Source organism: Lolium perenne, chromosome 4 (assembly GCF_019359855.2).
Source record: "Lolium perenne isolate Kyuss_39 chromosome 4, Kyuss_2.0, whole genome shotgun sequence".
Taxonomy (NCBI): Eukaryota; Viridiplantae; Streptophyta; class Magnoliopsida; order Poales; family Poaceae; genus Lolium; species Lolium perenne.
Genome location: NC_067247.2, coordinates 29,136,569 through 29,158,342, shown reverse-complemented (window position 1 = coordinate 29,158,342; position 21,774 = coordinate 29,136,569). Strand labels below are relative to the sequence as shown.

The window sequence follows — 21,774 nt, the reverse complement described above, 5'->3', positions numbered from 1 at the left end:
AGCATTGCGGGCCGTCGCCCGAGGGACCAGGACCCACCAGCAGTCCTGGGAGCCTCCCGGCTCTCCGTGTTGCCCGTCGCTGCTCGCCGGTGGGTTTTGGCAGACAACAATAAGCAATCGTCTACTTTTGTGTCCCGATTGAAGAAAAATACCGAAAATGCTTCAAAGAAGAAACTTCCGCATCATTTGGGGTCAGGTGGCTACAAGAGTGCCATTCCGAAGTGGACAGCGTTTGAAAATAAACTGATGAATGCAGGAATCACTCCACAGACATGGGACTGGCCCGAACGGTCCAAGTTCTGGTTGTTCGCTCATGGGGCAGGGTTGGACCCAAAGACATGGCTGATCGTTGCGAAGGGAAAATGGAAGGAAAAAATTGAGGCAATTGTACCGAAGCTTGTAGATGCAATTGAAAAGGTCAGAAAGGGAGAGTACATTCCCGATCGAGAGAATGATGAGCTGACACTCGCTCTGGGGAACCCTGAACACGTTGGATGGGTACGAGCTCGCCCAGGTCTCACCATGAAGGAAGCGTAGCCAGACAGCGCTGACACTTATAGAAGCCGTTCGCGAAAGAAGAAGAAGGACGCCGACACATTAACGGAATTGTTAAATAGGGTGGAGGCTCTTGAGAAAAAACAGAGGGCACCTGATCAGCCGCTGTTTCTACAGGATCCACAAGCCGATGCTGCCCCATCTCAGCGAAGAAGCAGTGTCGGTTCCTCGCATCTTGACGGATGTGGAGGAAGCTACCCCGTTTATGTCACAGAGAAGACAGATTGCGCGCTACATATGTTATTCAGGACCGTGTCCGTTAAGGCGGCGGTCGGCTATGTGTACCCAAGTGAAGATGGAGCAATGCACCATCATATGCCCATTCCACCTGGTTGTGTTCGTGTCGGGGTGGATGAAGTTGTTCCGGGTTTTGAAACAGTGGAGCTTGATATTCCTAGAGGTGAAGATGAGAGGACACTGGCCGATGTCAAGCACGGTTTCGCCCTATGGCCGAAGAAGTACGTCGTCCTTTTGCAAAGGCCACCGACTCCTACACATGAGCAGCAAATGCCATCGACTCCTCCTGGTGGCAGTCCTCGTGAGCAGCTAAGTCCACACCTACCTGAGAGGGACCCCAGCGTGAGTCCACCATCTCGAGATCCTCCGCGTAAGACAACGTCCGTTAAGCGGAAGGTACGCCGCCCAGGAAGAGATCTAGAAAGGAGAAACCACAGCCGCCCATTGAGAAGTTACCTTGGGAAAAAAGTGTCGAGGAAAACAGGGAAGCCGTTGAGGCCGAGGTGAAATTTTTTTTGCACCGAAAGTGCCAGAGATACCTATATGACCCTGTACCATCGCCGCCATCTGACTATGCGCGTTCTATTGAAAGGTCGTATGACAAGATGATCGAGGCGACAAAACCCGTTCAATCGGGTATCAGGGAGATAAAAGGGATACACCAAGTCTACCAGCTCGGACAACAACCCGTTCAATCGGTCGCCCCTCTCAAGGTGTTTGACGGGAAGCCCGTTCAAAGTTCTCGACAAGACACAACTGATTACGCCTTCGCTGAACGAGCATATCAATTTGTTCAAGGGAAAGATTTGGTCGAGAATCTCAGGAAGGTACCAACATGTATGCGTAACTTGCATTCGTGGTACCTTAATGCCTCAAAGGAAGGGATCGAGACTATCATGGTGCGAGTTAGGGAAGAGCACTACTTCCAGGAATACTGTGTGAACGTTGACTTCGGCGAACTCTTTCAGTTATACAATCTCCGGGCCCTCGACAAATCAATCATCAGTTGCTATTGTCTGTAAGTGATTTATTTATTTAATTTGAGAAGTCTTTAGCTCAGCTCGTTCATTGTCTTCAGATTATAATCTTTTGTGCGCTATATTATGCAGATCGAAGATGCTCGAATGCAAAAGGGACGAAATCACGGACATTGGGTTCATTGACCCGCACACAATGCATGTTAAAACCATAGAAGACCCCCTCTATAACAAGGATACACCGGAGACTTTGCTAAGGTTTTTGAAGCGACAACGTGACAAAAAGCTAATAATTTGGCCTTACAACTTCGAGTGAGTCTTACTGTCTTATAACACATTATATTTTGCTCACCGTATGTCAAAATTTTAACTAATGACTTATATATATGACACTACATATTTAAACGTGCGTAGGTTTCACTTTATTCTTCTCGTCATCAATATGCACATTGGAGAAGTTGAAGTCTTTGACTCACTAAGCAAAAAATCGGAACTATACTTGTCTTGTTATTTAATGCTCAAAAGGTAATTTTAATTCTTATCGGTTTGTTTCGTTAATTTCCTGCTATGAACTAATTGATGACTCTTTTATGCATTTTCTTTCGTCGGGCAGCGTATGGGAAACTTTCATCAAGGAAGATAAGTCCCATGAATGGACACCGAAGCTGCGATGGCGTGCGAAAGTAAGTAGTACTACCTAGGTCCACACACCTTTAATTATCATACTTGACTATTGTTTGATTGAATTATATTCTTGTAAAGAAATGCCCGCAACAACTAGAAGAGAATGATCTCTGTGGATTCTTCGTTTGCGAGTACATCCGCAGAATTGTCAGCGAGAGAATGAATAATGAAAGAAATAAAGAGGTGCGAAAACAATATTCACAAATTTGTTTTCTTATCATAAGTTGTGCTGAGTTTCAGTAATAGTTGTTTCATTGTGGTTTGAATATATATATTTACAAACACACAAAGCTCATGTATTCATTTGTATCTTATTCTTTTATAGTTGGCAAGAAAGCGGAACAAGCTCTCAATCGATGACCGCTTCATAGCAATAGGCGAGGAATTAGCGGGATTTTTCCTTCGAGACGTCATACCACCATTCGCAGAGTTCCACTATGAATGAAGATGTACATGTTACATATATAGTTGACTCGAAGAGTACCACTATGCTACATGTAATAGACATATATAGAGTACGCCTCGGAGAGTACCACTATGCATGAAGATCGATCTTCATGCATAGTGCTATTTAATTTGCGATCTTATGCAATTACATGTGTGTTATATTATATGCACCAACTTGCTATGCATCATCTTGATCTTCATGTACTACCTAAACCCAAACGCGTTTCTGGTGCATCGACGCGATATGAAACAAACCGATATCCCTAAACCCCTCCAAAAACCCTAAAACTTCAATTCTCTGCCGCGACAGAGATTCGGGCAAATTCCCTGCCGCGGGTAGGAACCTTTGGTACCGATTCGTATTACCAACCGGTACCAAAGCTCCCTGGCCCTGAGCTCTCCTGGTGGCCCACATGGAGGCCCTTTTTATACCGGTTCGTAAGCAACCGGTACGAAAGGGGGCCTTTAGTGCCGGATAATTTATACCGGTTGCTCAACCGGTACGAATGCCCCTCTGAAACCGATATTGATGAGAGGTTTTCTACTAGTGCGATGGGCGATCGCCGGAGTGGAGTAGTACGTGGTAATGAAGGCGTTTAGTCGTTAAAGATCGATCGCCTGTTAGTAGTAGATTGGACTGAACAGGCATGTGATGTTGATTATTTGTACGTAACAAGTGATTGTGGCCACGGCGGTGGCCTTTTTTACCGGCCATTTTCGATCCGTGCGTGCGACTGTCCAATCAATCTTTGAACTACGTGCCGTGTCGAGTTAGAACTGTTGGTGACCGCTTTGGTGCCGTGTCGAGTGAAAACTGTTTTTTTTTGGAAATGGGATTTGGATCCGACTCCTGCATCACGGCCTTTTATTAAAAAGTTACGAGTACATAGTTCAAAACATCTCACTCATCACCTAGAATTGATACAAGAATCAACCAACGAAAAATAGAAAACAAAGTATGACTACACATCAACGTAGTCGTCTATTGTGTCACCAGCCAGCCAGGCACAAGATATCCTGAGCGACCATGTGCATCAAGAAGCCATAGCACCCCGCTGCTGCTCCGGTGACAGTAGAGCCCACAGCTGAACCCAATGTGACACCATATGGATAACCTGCAAAAAGTGAAAAGATTATTTTTTGTTAAAAATAATATCATTCCTCACCTTCCATATAGGCCAACATAAGGCATAGACCCCAATACGGATAAAAGCCTTAGATTGTCTATCAACTCTATTTAACCAATTACCAAACATATTCGTATTGGGGTGACCAAACAATCTTACTTATAGAGACCTCGGCGGCGAAGCTCTTCCCGCCTCCAGAGCCAAAGCTAACCTACTTCTACCATGTATAGGAAAGGTCAGGGCCCCTTTTTGTAGCCCACTCCGGCAGGCAACGCCATCAGGAGCAGCATTGGATCTTGGCCTAGCCTGACCGACTCTAGAACTCAATGATGAGGAGGGAGCGGAACTTTTATGGTCGAAGGGCGGCCCCTCCAAGCTGTTGTGGTGGCATCGTGCTGGCTCCATCCCACTTTCTTCCTCCCGGCTGACGAGCTAGGGGGGGGGGGGGGGGATCTTATGGAGCTCTGTCGTGGCAATCAAGCCATTTACAAGTGGTGACGGCACGGGTAGCCATGGCGTCGAGCTCAGCGTTATCTCCGGTGGAGATGGACCTCATTGCATTTTACAAATTCTTTTATGGGTCTTTTTTTTTGTAGAAGCTGAGGACTACACCATATTTTTCTTTTTTTGTTTTTGTTTAGTCCTCTTTGTAATTAACTTGTCAGCTCGCCAATCCTTATTATGCGTTAAAAAATGTACTAAAACAAAATGAAAAGAAAATTACAAGTTGCGTGATTGTAGTTTAGGAACTTAGTACATTTTTTTGTACTTAGTACAGTTGGTCACTCACCAGTGACGTAAATAATAAAGCCTCAAAGAAGACATCCAAGCGTGTGGTCCTAGTGCAGTCCACATAAAAGCAAAGCGATATAGTATCTGCTGAGTCTTGTAGCATATCCTTTTAGATAAAAAAAAACAGCAGGGAAATTGCCAGGTGACCTCAGGCCAGTTCTGGTACCTGATTGAAGCGTGCAGACTTTTTTCTTTTCAAGCAGCTACAATTTCAATACGCAGCTAGAAGACACTTCCTTAACCTCCGTTGTCGTGTCTGCTGAAACCATCGAACTGATTTGTCTGATTATTATAATTTGATTAGAAACCGTTGAGAAGCTTTGCCCGATAGTGAAACATAAGAAGCGAAAGCTTAAAAAAGAACGCAAACACGAGTACTAGCATGCATCAGCGAGGTATGATTGCCATCGCATGGAATGTGGATGATTGATTGGACCGCAAGCATACATATACAAAGGTGCCATTTTATTTTATTATTTTATTTTTCACAAATAATTGAATAGCATAGGATGGGCATGATTTGTGTTAAAACGAGTTCGGAAATCTAGCTCTCGCCTAACCCAAATTCTACCTTCCTTTTGACATCAATTTTCTTTCTCGCATACTATGATTGGTGACCAGTGATCCACACATGCTATTAGGGTTCTATGAGTGTTTTCCTACCCTGGCTGGCCCCGCTGTGGATTTGCCTCGCCTCTTGTAGCCTACGTGTGGGGGATCCCGTTCCTCGTCGGTAGGAGGGCTCCTTCTTTTGTAGTTTTTGTTTAGAGTTTGTGTCATATTTAGGAAGACGTTGCGATGGCAACTCTTTGAAGATGGAATAAAGTCCTTTCCGTCTATCCTCAGGTCTGGTGATGCATCTAGCGTCGGCGAAGGGCGCCTAGAGGTTTGTGTCTCTAGTGAATCTCGCTGAATTTGGTCCACGTTCTTTCTAATCTACGTTTTTTTTTCATCGGCGATTTTGCTGCTACTCTCGTGCATTGATTCTTTAGGGCCCCTAGCACGATAACTTGCAGTCCATCGACTACAACAAGCTTTACTACGATAGTGTTTATTCGACTCCAATGAGGGACATGTGAGGACGCCAGCGTGCCATCGGCTTGTTCGAGTGTTTATAGTCGTCGCTAGGTGGTCTATTTTTTGTATTTTTTTTTTGGTTTTGCTTGTACTGTTGTTGAAGATTATGAACAGATCGGTGGACTTAAAAAAACGGGAACAAGATATTTGTGAGGTATATTAATGGTAAGATTTTGACATGTTACATGACGGCTGTGTAATTCTGATTTAAGAGAAATGAACTGATAAGAGTTGAACAGTGATGGAGTAATAAAATTCTATCAAAACTCATCCAAGTGTGTGGCTGTAGCACAGTCCACATAAAAGCATGGGAAAAATCTTGAGATTCTGGTAGCATATCCATTCACATTATGTAAGCCACGCCAAGAACAAATCAAACAACCTACTCTGACCCTGCCCTCCCGGACCCACCAACCCATGTCCCTACCAGTCAGCCCGACCTAACCGAGCACCTGTGGGCCTGCGCTCTGGCCGCACCCACCCAACAATAGTCCAGCACTGACACAATGACAGCGGGCCCCCACTTTAGCACCAAACTGGGACCCACATGTCAGCCTTTCCGCCCAACAGCTTAACTACCCACTGTGGTACAAGAGGAAGTATTCGGCACGCGAAACCAAAGGCCAAGTCCACTTGAATTAAACTGGGATTAACTAAACCACTCGCCCCAACACCAACCCTCACCGCCGCCGTCGCCGTCGACCCTGTCCGGCTCCGGCGCCATGCTCGCCGGAGCGCGCCGCGCGGGGCGGCGCCACCTCCTCGCGGGGGCGCTCCTCCTGGCCCTGGTCGCGTCGGCGCACTGCCTGGACGCCGCGCACCACGGCAGCCGCAACCAGAAGCGGCGCCTCCGGAAGAAGCACGAGATCCACTCCCCCGTCAAGACGGTGGTGGTGGTGGTCATGGAGAACCGCAGCTTCGACCACGTCCTCGGCTGGCTGCGCTCTGGCCGCCCCGACATCGACGGCCTCACGGGCGCCGAGTCCAACCGCCTCAACCTCTCCGACCCGGCCTCCCCCGAGATCTTCGTCACGGACCGCGCCGGCTACGTCGACTCCGACCCCGGCCACGGCTTCGAGGACATCCGCGAGCAGATCTTCGGCTCCGCCGACACCTCCGCGTCGCCCGCCCCCATGTCCGGCTTCGCGCAGAACGCGCGCGCCATGGGCCTCGGCATGCCGCAGAACGTCATGAGCGGCTTCGCGCCCGACTCCGTCCCCGTCTACGCCGCGCTCGCCGACGAGTTCGCCGTGTTCGACCGATGGTTCGCGTCCGTGCCCACCTCCACGCAGCCCAACCGCCTCTTCGTCCACTCGGCGACCTCCCACGGCCTCACCTTCAACGCCCGCAAGGACCTCATCAACGGATTCCCGCAGAAGACCATCTTCGACAGCCTCGACGAGAACGGCCTCTCCTTCGGCATCTACTACCAGAACATCCCCGCCACGCTATTCTACCAGAGCCTGCGCCGACTCAAGCACCTCGTCAAGTTCCACCAGTACAGCCTCAAGTTCAAGCACGACGCAGCCAAGGGCAACCTGCCCAATTACGTTGTGATTGAGCAGAGGTACTTCGATTGCAAGGAGTTCCCCGCCAACGACGACCACCCGTCGCATGATGTCGCCAGGGGGCAGAGGTTTGTCAAGGAGGTCTACGAGACGCTGCGAGCCAGCCCGCAGTGGAACGAGACGGCCCTCATCATCACCTACGATGAGCATGGAGGGTTCTATGACCATGTCCCCACACCGGTGGAGGGAGTGCCGCAGCCAGATGGGATTGTTGGCCCCGACCCTTACTACTTCAAGTTTGAGCGACTTGGGGTGCGCGTGCCAAGCTTCCTCATCTCGCCGTGGGTTGAAAAGGGCACTGGTGAGTACTTGCCATGTTTGATTCATCACCTTCTAATTTTCCTTTGAATTTCCATGTCTGTTAACACTAGCAACTGGAATGAACTAACGTCAGAAGATTGAGTTTGTTGTTCATCTAGCATAGAAGCATTCAGTTGTTTTTACTCTGTTTGTTTGGCAAGTACTAGAAATGTTGCATCTCAATGGTTCAGGATTTGTAGTACTTATCTTACTGATGATGTGTGCTGCAATTACCGTCTTGCATGCCTGCCAAGTGGCAATCCATGCCGACATGTAGTTGAACAAGTAGCCATTCTTACAGGCTTTGTCATCAGGAGGTGGGCTTGCTTGCTTGCTGTTTCATTCTAATGCCATCTAGCCTCCTGTTTGCCCCTTTCTTTTAACTAGGCAAAACTTGGAACTTGAACCAATACCTTAACCCTCTCCATCTGGTAACTATGTGGCTATATGCTCTAGGGGAATTAGTTTGTAACCCTCTAGGGGAATTAGTTTGTAACCACATAAATGTTTCCTTTTCGTGTTTTTCTCTATATATCATTACCTTAGTAGTATTAACTATGTTGCTTTAAATTTGTGCAGTGATCCATGAACCAAATGGCCCGCAAGCGAACTCGCAGTATGAGCATTCATCCATTCCTGCAACAGTGAAGAAGCTATTTAATTTACATTCTAACTTTCTGACAAAGAGGGATGCATGGGCTGGGACCTTTGAGAATTACCTCAAAATTCGAAAAACGCCAAGAACTGATTGTCCAGGTAAATACTACCTCCGTTTCTAGGAATAAGGCGCCCTCGTTTTATGTGTTTTTTGTTTGACCAAGAATTACTTTAAATAGAAAAATATTGTTTGTATGAAATTAGTATCATTAAAAAGTGCTTTTCAATACGAATCCAACGATACTAATTACATATAATATATAATCAGGATTTTGTTACTCAAATTTTATGGTCAAAGTTCGTCTTGGAATTTGCGTGCTCCTTATTCCTTGAAATGGAGGTTATAGTTCAATTTGTTACTCCACATGCTTGAGTTACCATTTTATTGGCATATGCCATCTCTGGTTAGTGAATTTTCACAATAGAAAATTGGTGTTACTATCTTTTAACATGTTCAGTTGTTGGAGTTTACAATGCTTACAGTTGCTATGTTGATTTCTGGATATACTAATTCTATTGGCATCCTAAATCACATATACTACTTTTTACCCAAACAGAGAAACTACCAGAGGTCACAAAGTCTCTTCGACCGTTCGGTGCTAATGAAGACAAAGCTCTCTCGGAGTTTCAAGTGGAGTTGATTCAACTTGCCTCTCAGATTAACGGTGACCATGTGCTCAACACCTATCCAGATATTGGCAAGACAATGACTGTAGTGGAAGCAAATCGCTATGCAGAGGATGCTGTCGCTAGATTCCTTGAAGCTGGCAGGATAGCGCTTAGAGCTGGTGCGAATGAATCTGCTCTGGTGACGATGAGGCCTGCACTCACCAGCAGAGCCGCAATGTCCTCCGGTTTAACATCTGAACTCTGATGGATTGTTCATGATTGGCACTACATCAGCTGCAACATATGGTTGCAGTCCGTAATGAATAGAGATCTTAAACATGGCTTTTTGTACATAGACACCATATGATACTTCGCATCTGAAGCTTACTTCAGCGGATCCTCGTGGTCACGCTGTGATAGCAGCTCAGGAGTATCGCCCGACACACCAAATGCATGCTAAAATCCCCTTTTGGATAAGCTGTAGCTGGTATTTGTTATCCGTTGTTGGGAAATTGTACCTATTCAGCTCTCTACTGTGAACTGCACATGGTATTGTACGAACTATATAATGTATGAATTATTGGCGTGTTACCTAGAACTTGATATGTTCTCTCTGTACTGCTTTTAAAGGATTTGACCTGTACTTAACTAGTCTATCGGTCTTGCATTGTTTTTACCTACAACTTTTTTTAATTCCACCGATTTCAGTTGCCTCCAAATACATGAATATTGAATCACTGCCAACATGGCACATGTCACCCATATGTGCATGACCCAAGTTCAATTCAGGATCATGCAAAAGGCTGGCTATATTGAGGAACAAGTTACATATATTTTGAAATGGAGAAAACCTGAGTACATTAGCTACATAATACTCATCACAAAAACATTGGCTGGCTTGGCTATGTGCATCAAAAAATAACATGTCACCGATGTTTGTTGCTCATCAGCAAGAAAGAGACAGCAGACATCTGTAGCTCCAAGTACGTCATCGATGAAACCATCAAACCAACGATTAGGTCCAATGTTTGCTCTAGTTTCCTAGTGTTCGTCGAAAATCCAGCATTTCCGTGTTGCCATTCAGGCAACCAAATGATATTTGCCATATCCTTCTGTTCTTGTTAATGAGATACACAAGATGACCCAAATACTGCATTTCCACCCCCCCTGTTCACATCATTTGAATAAGAGTGGTGTATACATATCGACTTGTCGACTAAGAAACACAGGATATTTGACAGCAATTGTGCTCCTGCCCATGGAAACATTTGAAGATCCTGTATAAGATGCAAAATCAAATGTTTCAAAAGTATCTGATCTGCTCGTAGTATTCTTTGAGAAGAATGAAGAGTGTATGTACCAAATGCAGCTCTCCGACTTGTTTGTTGGTGTTCTTTCAGTAGAACAGAGAGTGTACCTATCAGGCGTAGATACTATTCATAATCTAAAGGCAACAAGGTATCTCATGTTAGGATACCTGTCGACTTGTAGTAAGATGTTAAGAATTTTCATTCAGATTTCAGAGATGGAAATAGACCTCCCCATGTGCGTTAGAAAAAAATATTACTAAACTACTTTGTTCTATTCTAAATTAAATTCATGCTGTGTGTTCATCATGTCAGATATGGAAAATGAGGGGCAGATCATAGCTTCATTTGACTGCCTTAAAAAGAACACATGAAGAAATTTCAGGGTTCTGAGACAAGATGTCCTAACAATCTATTCCAAATATTATTTTCCAATTACTACACAGCCTTCTCATTAATGAACCTGTCAACACAATTCTTACACAACTCATTAACAAAAAAGAGTCTGCTATGTAAATGTTCTTTTCAAAATAAGAAAACTTGCAAGAATACATTACAGCAGAAATCACAGAGCGTCTCCAACAAACCGACACCTCAATGTTTCCATGGGCAAGAACATATTCTACCTCGAAACATTCAGGTTGGAACCCAAGAACACAAGAGTTGAGAATGACAAACGAAAATTCAGTCTATGAGATGCAAAATAAAATGTTCAAAAAGTAGCTGAACTAGAATTGATGTTCCATTGATTCATAACAATATTTCACACAAATACAAGTGTAGCTTTACATGAATTTGATCTGGCCTACTCGGTAATCTGGGGCAGCTTACAACAAATTAACATTACACGCCTCCAAAATCTGACAAGCACAAGATCAGTCTAGCTAAACCATCGATCTCTCCCTCCTGTTACCCGTATCAATTACCGAACTCAAGCATCAGGGCTTCAATCTCCTCGTCTGACAGCTGGTGATCTGTAGTATCTGTTGGCGGTTTCAGCAGGTCGTTGAGTTCACTGTCGCCCCACTGCTGCATCTCCGCCGCCGTCCAGTAGAACTCCGAGGATGGGAAGAAACTTTCTTGCGCGCACGGCATGTGCTGCGTCGTCTCGCCTCCCGGCATGTGCTGCGTCGCTGTCCCGTAGAAGTTCGCCGCCGCGCCGTAGTGCTCGGATTCGCCGGACCCTTGCATGAAATTGAAAGAGTGCCCGACGTTCTCCGTGAAGTTGTCGTAGTTTCCCTGCCCCTGTGTGTTGGTTGTGCCGTAGAAATCTGACGACGGGAAGAAGTTCTTTGGCGTCAACTCCATGGACGGCAGGACCTCCAGATCGCCTCCCTGCGTTTCCGTTGTGCCATAGAAATCTAAGGACGGGAAGAAGCTTTCTTGCGGCAACTCCATCGTCTTGCCTCCCGGCACGTGCGTCGTCGTCTCGTAGTAGTGAGCCGCCGCGCCGTAGTACTGCTCAAATTCGCCGGACCCGTCCATGAACACTTGCCCGACGTTCTCCGCGAAGTTGTCCTCATCGTCCGTTCTCCGCGCGCTTGGTGTCGGAGCGTCCGGGTGGTCGCTCGCCGCCTTCCTCTTCCTGGAACCGCCGTAGTCAGACACCAAGGAGGACGACGTGGTGGTGGATGACGATGCCCTCGACTTCGTCTTGCGCGGCGTCCGGTAAATCTTGCACAGAACGCGATCGCCGCCTCCTTTTTGCGGCGGGATGTCAAACTCCTTCATGATCCATCCAAGTCTCTCAGTCCCTGACGAGGACTTGTTGACGTAGGTGAAGGTCTTGACCTCTCCGCCGAGGGTGCTGCCCTTGACGGCCTTCGTGTTCTCCTGGTGCCACGTCCCGCCGACCACCGCACGAGCCTTCCTCCCTCCAGCGGTCTTGTGTCCGGCGGCGCAGTGCACCGAGCTGATGAAGTACCACACCGGCGGCGTCTTGCCCTTGCCGGTGCCCGGGGCGTGCGCGAGCTTCTCCACCAAGTGCTCGGGATCCGCTGTGTACACGTCGACGTGGTGGATCCATCCGGGGACGGGTTTGCCGGCGAGCTCGTCACGGAGGTAGTGGTCGGTGATCTCACTGTCCGGCGGGCAAAACGTATAGCCCGGAGCTAAGGTGCGGGAAGCTGGCGCCATGATCACGATTCAAGATCAATCTCTATCTCGCTTGATCGGGTCACACGTCTTAGCTAGGGTTCGCACGAGGGCAACTGCGGCTTATATCATGCCTGTGTTGTGCAATTCTAATCGGACTGACAACCCAGCTAATTGGCGACCAACAGGGTTCCTTTTCAGCAATTCTAATCGAACTGTGTTTTGCAATATGTGTATTGTACACGGATTCATATTATGTGTATTTTACACCAGCATGTACCGGCTGTAAGTCACGGACTGAAAGTTAGTTACGGTCTTACGGACTGAAAGTTACGGGATGAGATGGAAACGGTGGAATCAGCCGGTTGGCGCAAAATTGAGGAGGAGCTGGGCCACGTTTTATTCCTTTTTGCTTCAACTCAAGCCACTTGTACGTGTTGCAGACAGTCCATAACTTCTTCATGTAAGTCCATCCCGTAGGTGTAGTATTTTTGGGAGTACACTTGTACGTGTTGCTGACTCTAGGGCTTTTTGTTTTCGAACTAAGGAGTTCATAGCTTCCAATTTCATTCAAAATGAAAGCAAAAGTATCCCAGGTGAGATTATATCTACTTAGAACCCCCAAACTTTTAGCTCTACAAACAGATAAAAAAGGGCACGTTTAGATCTTAGGCGACTTAGACTTAACAAAATGTCAGTGACATGACATCAACTAGTCCCAATTACAATCTAGTTGCAACTCATGTGTAACTCGTATGCCAGTACGAATCTTAAAGCAAATTTAACGGTGTGGATATTTGCTTCTCAGTCACAACACACTTGCAACTAAGAAAATCTCAATTACAACCTACATGCAGCCAGGGAAAACTCTGTTGTGATTAGGAAATTTCCAGTTGTAACCCATTGCAACTAGACAAATCTCAATTGCAACCCATTAGTATGTTATATCAACACGAATCACAAGACAAATTTAATAGCTAAGGAATCGAATGAGACATACTAAAAATCAGGCGCATGATTTCTAGCAAATTCGTAAAATAATTGACATAACAAAAAACCTCCAGGAATCACCAACTTCTACAGTCTATCATGGGCTTACACAAATCTGGGACTTTTAGCATCTTACTTTTTATTACACCAAAAACCTAGGACACAAACACAACTCTAAAACTCTCCATAGACCCACTCTTTCTTTTTGCGACCTTTTGTTTGCTTAGGTTTTTCTCAGCCGATTCCAATTCCTCTTGACAGTAGATCCTAGCCTTTTATTCTATCAAAACGTTCAATTACCACCTTTTACCAAGAATTGCGCCACACTGAGATGCGTCGGCCACACGTTTGTTTTCTGCAATCCAACCCATTTGTTAATCAAAATAGAAATCCGGTACACTACCACAATAAGACCACTAGGTCATACATGATGGAAACCAGCACAATTTCTTGTATTCCACAACTAAAAGTGCATGAAGCTCCCATGTGTGGTTTTGTTAATTGATGATATTGCCTATGGAATAATGTTTTTATTGAGTTATATTTGTAGGAGTTGGGCAATGCTTGAACCATATGTTGGCTTCAAGGTTGCAATAAGAAGAAATTGATGAAGAATATCAAGTTTCAAGTATGTCTTGAAGATGAAGATGAAGTGAGCTCTCAAGTTTCACTTCAAGACATCAACATGATGAAGAATGAAAAAATGAAGTGCAAATTCAAGATGAGCCAACTGATCATATGCTTGAAGCTTGGCATCCATATGGTGATCATGGATATTTGAAGATGCGCCGAAGAAGAAGCTCTCCCATAGTGGATTATGGGAGAGCAATCCACAACACTTCGTCAAGCAAGAACAATCAAGAAAGATGTTCAATCTTGTTGCGGTCAATATCGTCATCATCGAGCTCAAGAGGAACACGCAAGGTTAAGGTTTGCTCTTGATAAGGTTTCTTTCATATCGGTCCCATGGTGTAGTGGGAGTCTGTTTATAGTTTAGTTGTCGTACTATCAAGATAGCTCTCGAGTGAGTAACTCGATCGTATCCTTCGGAGAGCTTAAACCTTTGCATCCTTGCATCATCTTTCTTGGTTGTTATTTGTATCTTATCCATGTGATGTTTTAGAGCTTGTGATTATTCTCATAACAATCTGTAGTTCATTGAAAACGGATTTTGCACGGGAAACTTGTTGCGTTTTCAAGGTTGGAGGTTTTACCGGTTGGTCTTTTTATAAATAAGTAAAATCGTTTATCATTTGTTTCTATCCTTCTCCACTGAACTATGACGATTCCTACATGATCTTGTAGAGCTTGTTACTAGCTTCTAAACAAGCCCAATATCATTGAAATCGAAGTCCGGACGCTCAAGTTATAGACATTTTCATTTTGTCATCCATGCTAGTTTTCAGGGGGGTAGAATTTCCGCCCCCGGATTATTTGAAATTTCAGGCCCCCGAAAAATGGCTAAGGACTTAGTGTCTGGGCTTACAGTACACCCCCCAGAAATTTTGCCGGAAATTTCATGCCTGGCCGGATGTTCTGGGGTGGGGGGGGGGATGGATATTCCGGCCTTGAAAGTCCCAACGGCCATATTTTTGTGGGGGACTATAAATAGACCCCTTCTTCCTCTTTGGGCTGGTTGCTTCTCCCTCTCTCCTCCTACTCCATTTTTGACTTTGAGAAGATTCCTCTCCCTCCAATCCCTCCTTGATTCTTGCTCATATTTGAGGAAAAGAGAGAGGAAATGTAGATCTACAATCACACCAATCATATTCCCCTCTTTGTGAGGGAATCCCTAGATCTAGTTCTTGGAAGGGAAATTTGGTGTTCCTCATCCTTTTTGTTCTTCCTCTCTTATTCACCCAATAGCTTGTGTAGCTTTGTTGGAATTTGAGAGAGAAGTAATTGAGCATCTGTGTGGTGTTCTTGCCATTCCATTTGGTGCATCAGTTTGAGTTCTCCATGGTGATTCGTGGAAGTGAAAGAAAGTAGTTACTCTTGGGTTCTTCGAACACAAGACGGATTTGATGCCTTTGTGTAAATTTCATGGGAGCCTCCAATTAATTTGTGGATGTATGTCCCAACCTTTGTGTAAGGCCCGATTTCCGCCTCGAAGAAAATCCCTTAGTGGAACCGTGACATAGGCCTTTGTGGTAAGGGTCACCGGACAATAAGGTGAGGCCTTCTCTAACATCCATGTTTTAGCTAAAACTAAATTAGGGTTTGTTTCTGCATCATGAGCATCATGATATATTGCTATGAAAATTGCATTAAGGAAATAATTTGAAAAACCCTAAGGTTGGTTCAAATCTCTCCCTATTTTCAAATGCTCAAACTATTTCCACTACTTTCTGTCAAGAAGGCCATAGTGTTTAGAAAGTTTCACAACATTTGAATCTTCAAACAAATTTCAAATAGCAAAAGGAGTTTGAAAAGAGATTTCAGAATTAAGAAAAAGAGAAAAGGAAACACCCCTCTATTTTGGGCCTTAGCCCAACTCTCCTCTTCCTCTCTCCACTTTGCACAGCCCAGAAAAGGCCCAGCTTAGCCCAACCCCACCCCTAGGGGGTTATTTGTAAAATCCCCCACTTCATCCCCTACCTCCATTCACTCAAGCTGCTCGGTGGCAACCTCCAATCGCTCGCCACATGCCAAGATGCGCGTTGCCGCATCTTCCGTTGTCTACAAGACCCCCTGCACCATCAGGACAAACCCTAGATGCCCCACTCCATCTCCCCCTCGCTCTATCTCGCGCGCTCCCGAGAGCCCGAAACCCTAGCCATGGATGCTGGGTGCCCCCGTCGCTACGCGCCTCCCTGAGCTCCTATGTGACACATGGGAGCTCCGCCTCGCCGCCATGAACCTCCTGGCCGAAGGAATCAACCAGGAATGGCCAAAATCACCACCGCCGGACCCTTCTTCTCCGTGTCCGGCCGCCGCGTGCATCGAAGCCCCCAACATCGCAAGCCCTCCCCCGACCTCGCCGACGAGCCCTAAGGCTCCGTGGTGAGCTGTTGCTCGTCACAGTGCACCCGCCTCGCTCTCTAGCCCGCAATAGCGCCTCCGCACCGAGATAATGCTCGCGCCGCCGTTCGGGCCTGCAGCCGGCCAAGCTCCGGCGACGCAAACAGAGCAGCGCCGCCACTAGGACGTAGCCCGCGTCCTCGCGCGTAGAACGTGCTCACCCGCGCGTCCAGGGGAGCGTTATATCACCGCCGTTGTGTGTCCATCGGCGGCTCACCGCCGGTTGTTGACCACCAGGGTTGATTCTGGTGGGCCCCACCGTCTTCAGCGCCTTTAGTAAAGATGTCGGCTAGGGGAGTGCATGATGACACTTTTACATTTGATGGCACAAATTATGATGTTTGGAAGTTTCGCATGCTAAATTATGATGTTTGTTAGTTTTGCATGCTTAGTCATTTTCGAGACATTGACCCTCATATGGAGTGAATTGTAGATATAGGTTTTTCTCCTCCTATGGATTCCCAAAATCTATCTTTAGAGGATGAGAAAAACTTATATCTAAATGTGTATGCTTCTAATGTTCTTATGAATGCTTTGATGGATGTAGGTGTTTTTTACATTCTTGCATTTTTGGAGCGTTCACGAGTTATGGACAAAGATTCAAGATAAATATGATGTGTCCAATATTATTAAGTATGATTGCATTGCTTCTACTTCCGGCCGTGATAAGTTCTTATATTCATCCACTTCACCAATGCGTGGCAAGACACAATGTAATGATATGTTGAGTGGTGATGAAAGTTGCAATGTTTTTTGAAACCTTTTCTACTTCAGGGGAACTCCCCGTAGCCCTTTATTACTCAACCCAAGTTCAAACTATATACAAAAAATTTATAGGAAAAAAAGTTACAGAAGGGAACTAAGCCATGATGACAAGTTGTCAGCAAGAGAGCTCTTCACCCTATGCTTCAGCATGGTGACGTCTAGAACAAAACCATCTTTCCAACCTTTGAAAGAAGGTGTCTTATGTTCGAAAATCCAATGATTCCTTTGTTTCCAAATATTCGAAGCCAATATAATCACCTCACTAAACATGGGCCCTTAAACCTTTTCTTTGCAAATAGCAAGCTTTCATATGTTGCAATGTTGATATTGAGCTTACCATCGATGATCCTTCATCTCTATCTCATTGCAATGCTTCATCTTCTGACTTAAACACTTCTAGAACTATAATTGACATACATGCTTGTGTTGATAGTCCTTGCATATCATGTGTAAATTGCTTGAACAAATCTCATGATGATATGCTTGCTTTGTATTGTTTCCATGATAAAAATTATTCTATTTCCTCTAGTTGTTATGTGACTAACAATGTGGAGGAAACCGAAGATTTTATTGGTCAAGACAATATTTTGGATGGAGTGTCAAGTAAATCTTCATCATTATCTCACGGTTCTCATCTATGCCTTATGGCCAAGGGGTCCACTATATCTCGTACCATGAAACCTAATATTTCTCATGTTGATAAGGACGAGGATGAGCATGAAGAAGAATATTAGGTTGCCTCTCTATGGGATAAGGGTAAGCTCGTCTATAGTGTTGTTTGCAAAGATATAATTACTTTCTCTCACTTCTTTGAAATCTTGACTATTGCCATTGAGAGCCAAAAAACTTACTTGGATGCACAAGAACACCATCTTTAAAATGGGTTCCCTTGAACATGAGTATGACGATGAATTGGCATCCCTAAAGGATGACCTTGAAGAAGAACAAACCACCAAGGAATCCCTTGAGGAGACCTTTGCTCTAGAATTTCTATAGAAAAGGAAAACCATGATATAGTTCTTGAGGTAGCAAATGAGATAAAGCTAGGAATGATAAGCTTGTGTTTGTTAATTCTAAACTCTTTGAGGATTTTGAGCAACTCAAAGAGTGCTCAAGGGTCATTGAGAGTGTGCTCACCAAACTCACCGAGTCGCATGAGCAACTTAAAGGTTCTTATCTAAAAGAGCATACCAACTTGAATTCTCCTATTGCTATTAATGATGATGCTTGTGCTAATAACTCTACCTCTTGTGAAGCATCTATATTAAAGAAGAATGTTGAGCTAAGGGCTCAACTTGAATTGCTAACTAGCAATTGGCCGGTAAATTGGAAGAAATTAATGGAAATCTTTCTCACTCCCATGAGGATCTTATAGCTTCCCATGATAGGCTAGATCATGAGGCTATCATGTCAAAGCTAACATCTTGTGAGCCTCATGTGGACACTAGCACTAATACTCAAAATACTATATTGCCATGTGCTAGTCCTAGTAATTCATCCACTCATAGTATTGCTAAATCTTGTGATGAATTATCTTCCTTGCCTTGTTGCTCTAACAATGAAGGTTATAATTATTCTAGTATTTGTGTTGTTACTAACCATTTAGAGGAAATCTAAGAGCTCAAGGCCCAAGTCATTTCCTTGAAGAACGACTTGGTAAAGAGTCATGAAGGGAAATGCAAACTTGACACGATGTTGAGTGTGCAACAACCCCCCAATGACAAGAGTGAACTTGGATTCAAATCCAACAACAAGAACAAGAAGAAGAATAAGGGCCAAGTACAAGTCAAAGACCCGACCAAGATTTTTTGCTTCAAGCGCAATATTGAAGGGCACCATGTTAGATCTTGCCCTTTGAAGAAGAAGCAAAAAGGTAAGTTGCCTCAAGCTCAAACTCATATTCAACCTCAAGTTGAAGATAGGCCACTTCCCAAGAAGAATTAAGCAAGTTCTCCCATTGTGGATAAATCTAGTGACAAGAAGGAGAAGAGAAGAACATGCTACATATGTCGTGATAAGGGCCACATCTCCTCCTTTTGCACTATTGGTACCTCATCCAACCCTATCATCATATTGATGATGTTTATTCACTTCATAAGTATGAGGGTGGGAATGTGTTTGCCAAATACGTTGGTGCTCAAAGTGGTGTCAAGAAAATAAACATTTGGGTTGCCAAGCCTATTGTGACTAACCTCTTAGGACCCAACGTGGTTGGGGACCAACAAGCCAAAACTTGATCAATAGGTGCTTGTTGGAGGGCATTGTAGACTTGGATAAATCATGAAGAATTAATAGATCTTCATCATTTATATTATCTCAAGCCAAGTCTTTTGGTTATCTTGATTCTATCATATATCCAATGTTCTTCCTTGCGGTAACATGTGCTCAACTCATTTATATTAAAAGTTACTCGCCCCTTTGCATGTGTTAGTTTTGTTCATAGTATGTGTTTGTATATGGTGTGCTTCTTACTTGCCTATGAAGTTGGTTATCTCATTCCTTGTCTTTGAGTTTAATTAGCTTCTTGTAATGAGATAAGCCTATGGAGTCAATCCCGTGTTGATTTGATTCTTTGATATAATTTGGACAACCATTGTTTCTTGATTTAATTAAACTCCATAAAATATTAATTTGGCTAAGAAGTGTATGAAATTCAATTTCATATCTATATATGTACATAATTATGTGGAGTTTGTACTATATGTTTTAATGTGTCTAACTACTTCAGACCCAATTAGTTTGGGGACTATGTTGTACTTATCTTTGTGTTAGGTACAATGGAGATGCATTGGATGCCTGTCTCACTCTTAGGAAGAAGTGGCAACTCAATGGTAATTTAAGGCAAGCTAGAATGGTCAACGAACTCATATCTACTACATCCACACCAATGCTATCTCGGTAACAAGTATCTTCTCATGTATATTTTTCTAGCATCCAACCGTGTGGTTTTAACTTGGCATGAATCTCTTGATTTGCAAATATTATGCTTCTTGCAAAGATTTTAATGAAACATCTTTATTGCAAATGTGAGTAAATTGAGATGAGCACATTGAAAGAACATCTCTCATAATATGTTTTGTGTGTTTGATGACAATGTATGTGATACACTAATGTTTGATGAAGTGGTGCAGGGATTATATAGATACATGTATATGTGTGACGGATGTGGAAAAACGAGTCAAAAGAAAGCTGGAAAAGTTTCACCAGGCCGGATAATCCGGGCCGGATATTTCCAAAATATCCGCCCCCCATTTTTTGGCTAAGGACTCGTGGAAAAGTGGCTCAATACTACCCTGGACAGGGGTCGGATTTTTGGCCAGATATCTGTCCGGATTTTCCCCAGGGCCAGATAATCCGGGCCGGATATTTCCGAAATATCCCCCCCCCCAAAATCGGCTAATGACCTGAGGCGATGCAGCTCTGGACATGGGCCGGACATTTGGCCGGATATTTGGCCGGATTTTCCCAGGGGCCGGATTTTTGGTAGGGCCGGATTATCCGGCCCCAACTTAGGCCGGATTATCCGCCCCCCCTGGAATCTCCAACGGCTGGAATTTGGAGGGGGGTATTTATACCCCCTTCTTCTACCTTGCTCTTTGCTCAATCATTGCACAAAAATCTACCAAGCTACACCACCATTAGAGCCACCTCAAGAACACAAGATTTGCAAGATCTCCTTCCTCCCCCAACCAAAGCTCTTGATCTTTGGAGATTCGAAGAAGAAGACACCGATCTACATCCTCACCGAAGCGATTTACATTTCCCCCTCATTTGTTTGAGGGCCCTCTTGCTAGTGTTCCTCTTTGGATCCCTAGTTGTTTTGTGTTGATGTATTGTTGTTGATTGTTGTGTTGTTACAGATTTGGGAGCCTCTAATTTGGTTGTGGATGTGTGCCCCAAGAACCTTGTAAAGGCCCGGTTTCCGCCTCGAGGAAATCCCTTAGTGGAAGTGGGCTAGGCCTTCGTGGCGTTGCTCATAGGAGATCTGAGTGAAGCCTTCGTGGCTGTTGGTTTGGCTTTCGTAGCAACCACACTCCTCCAAACGTAGACATACCTTCTTGCAAAGGAAGGGAACTACGGGAATCATCTCCGTGTCTCCGCGTGCTCCACTCTCGGTTACCTCTATCCTATTCTATCTCTTATATTGCGTAGCTATATCTTGCTTAGTTGATTACCTTATCATATAGGTAAATTCACTTAGTTGCATATCTAGAGAATTTACCTTTGTGTCAAGCCTAAATTGAAAAAGAACTAAAAATTGGTTAGCACCTATTCACCCCCCTCTAGGTGCGGCATACGATCCTTTCAATTGGTATCAGAGCCTCGGCTCTTATTTCGGGCTTAACCGCCTAAGAGTATGCCGGACGAAGAGCCTGCGGAAGGGGCCGCTAAAATGGTCTCCATGGATGATTTCAATTCGTTGAGGACTTCCATGGAAGCTCAAATGGAAAGCATGCGAAAAATGATTTCCGAGCTTTTGACTCTGGCCCCTCCCAAGGTTCCCACCGTAGAGGTAAATGTCACGGGTTTGTTAGAAGAGGGAGATGGTTCGGAATTACCCTCCTCT

General features: G+C 44.7%; 1 protein-coding gene across 1 annotated transcript; it reads left to right on the top strand.

Annotated features, from left to right (window-relative positions):
- Window positions 1-6,533: 6,533 nt before the first annotated feature.
- LOC127292034 (non-specific phospholipase C1) lies at window positions 6,534-9,628 on the top strand. Its single transcript, XM_051321382.2, has 3 exons — window positions 6,534-7,765; window positions 8,344-8,520; window positions 8,979-9,628. The coding sequence occupies exons 1-3, from the start codon at window positions 6,619-6,621 to the stop codon at window positions 9,293-9,295; spliced, it is 1,641 nt and encodes a 546-aa protein (XP_051177342.1). The 5' UTR covers window positions 6,534-6,618; the 3' UTR covers window positions 9,296-9,628.
- The last annotated feature ends 12,146 nt before the right edge of the window (window positions 9,629-21,774 follow it).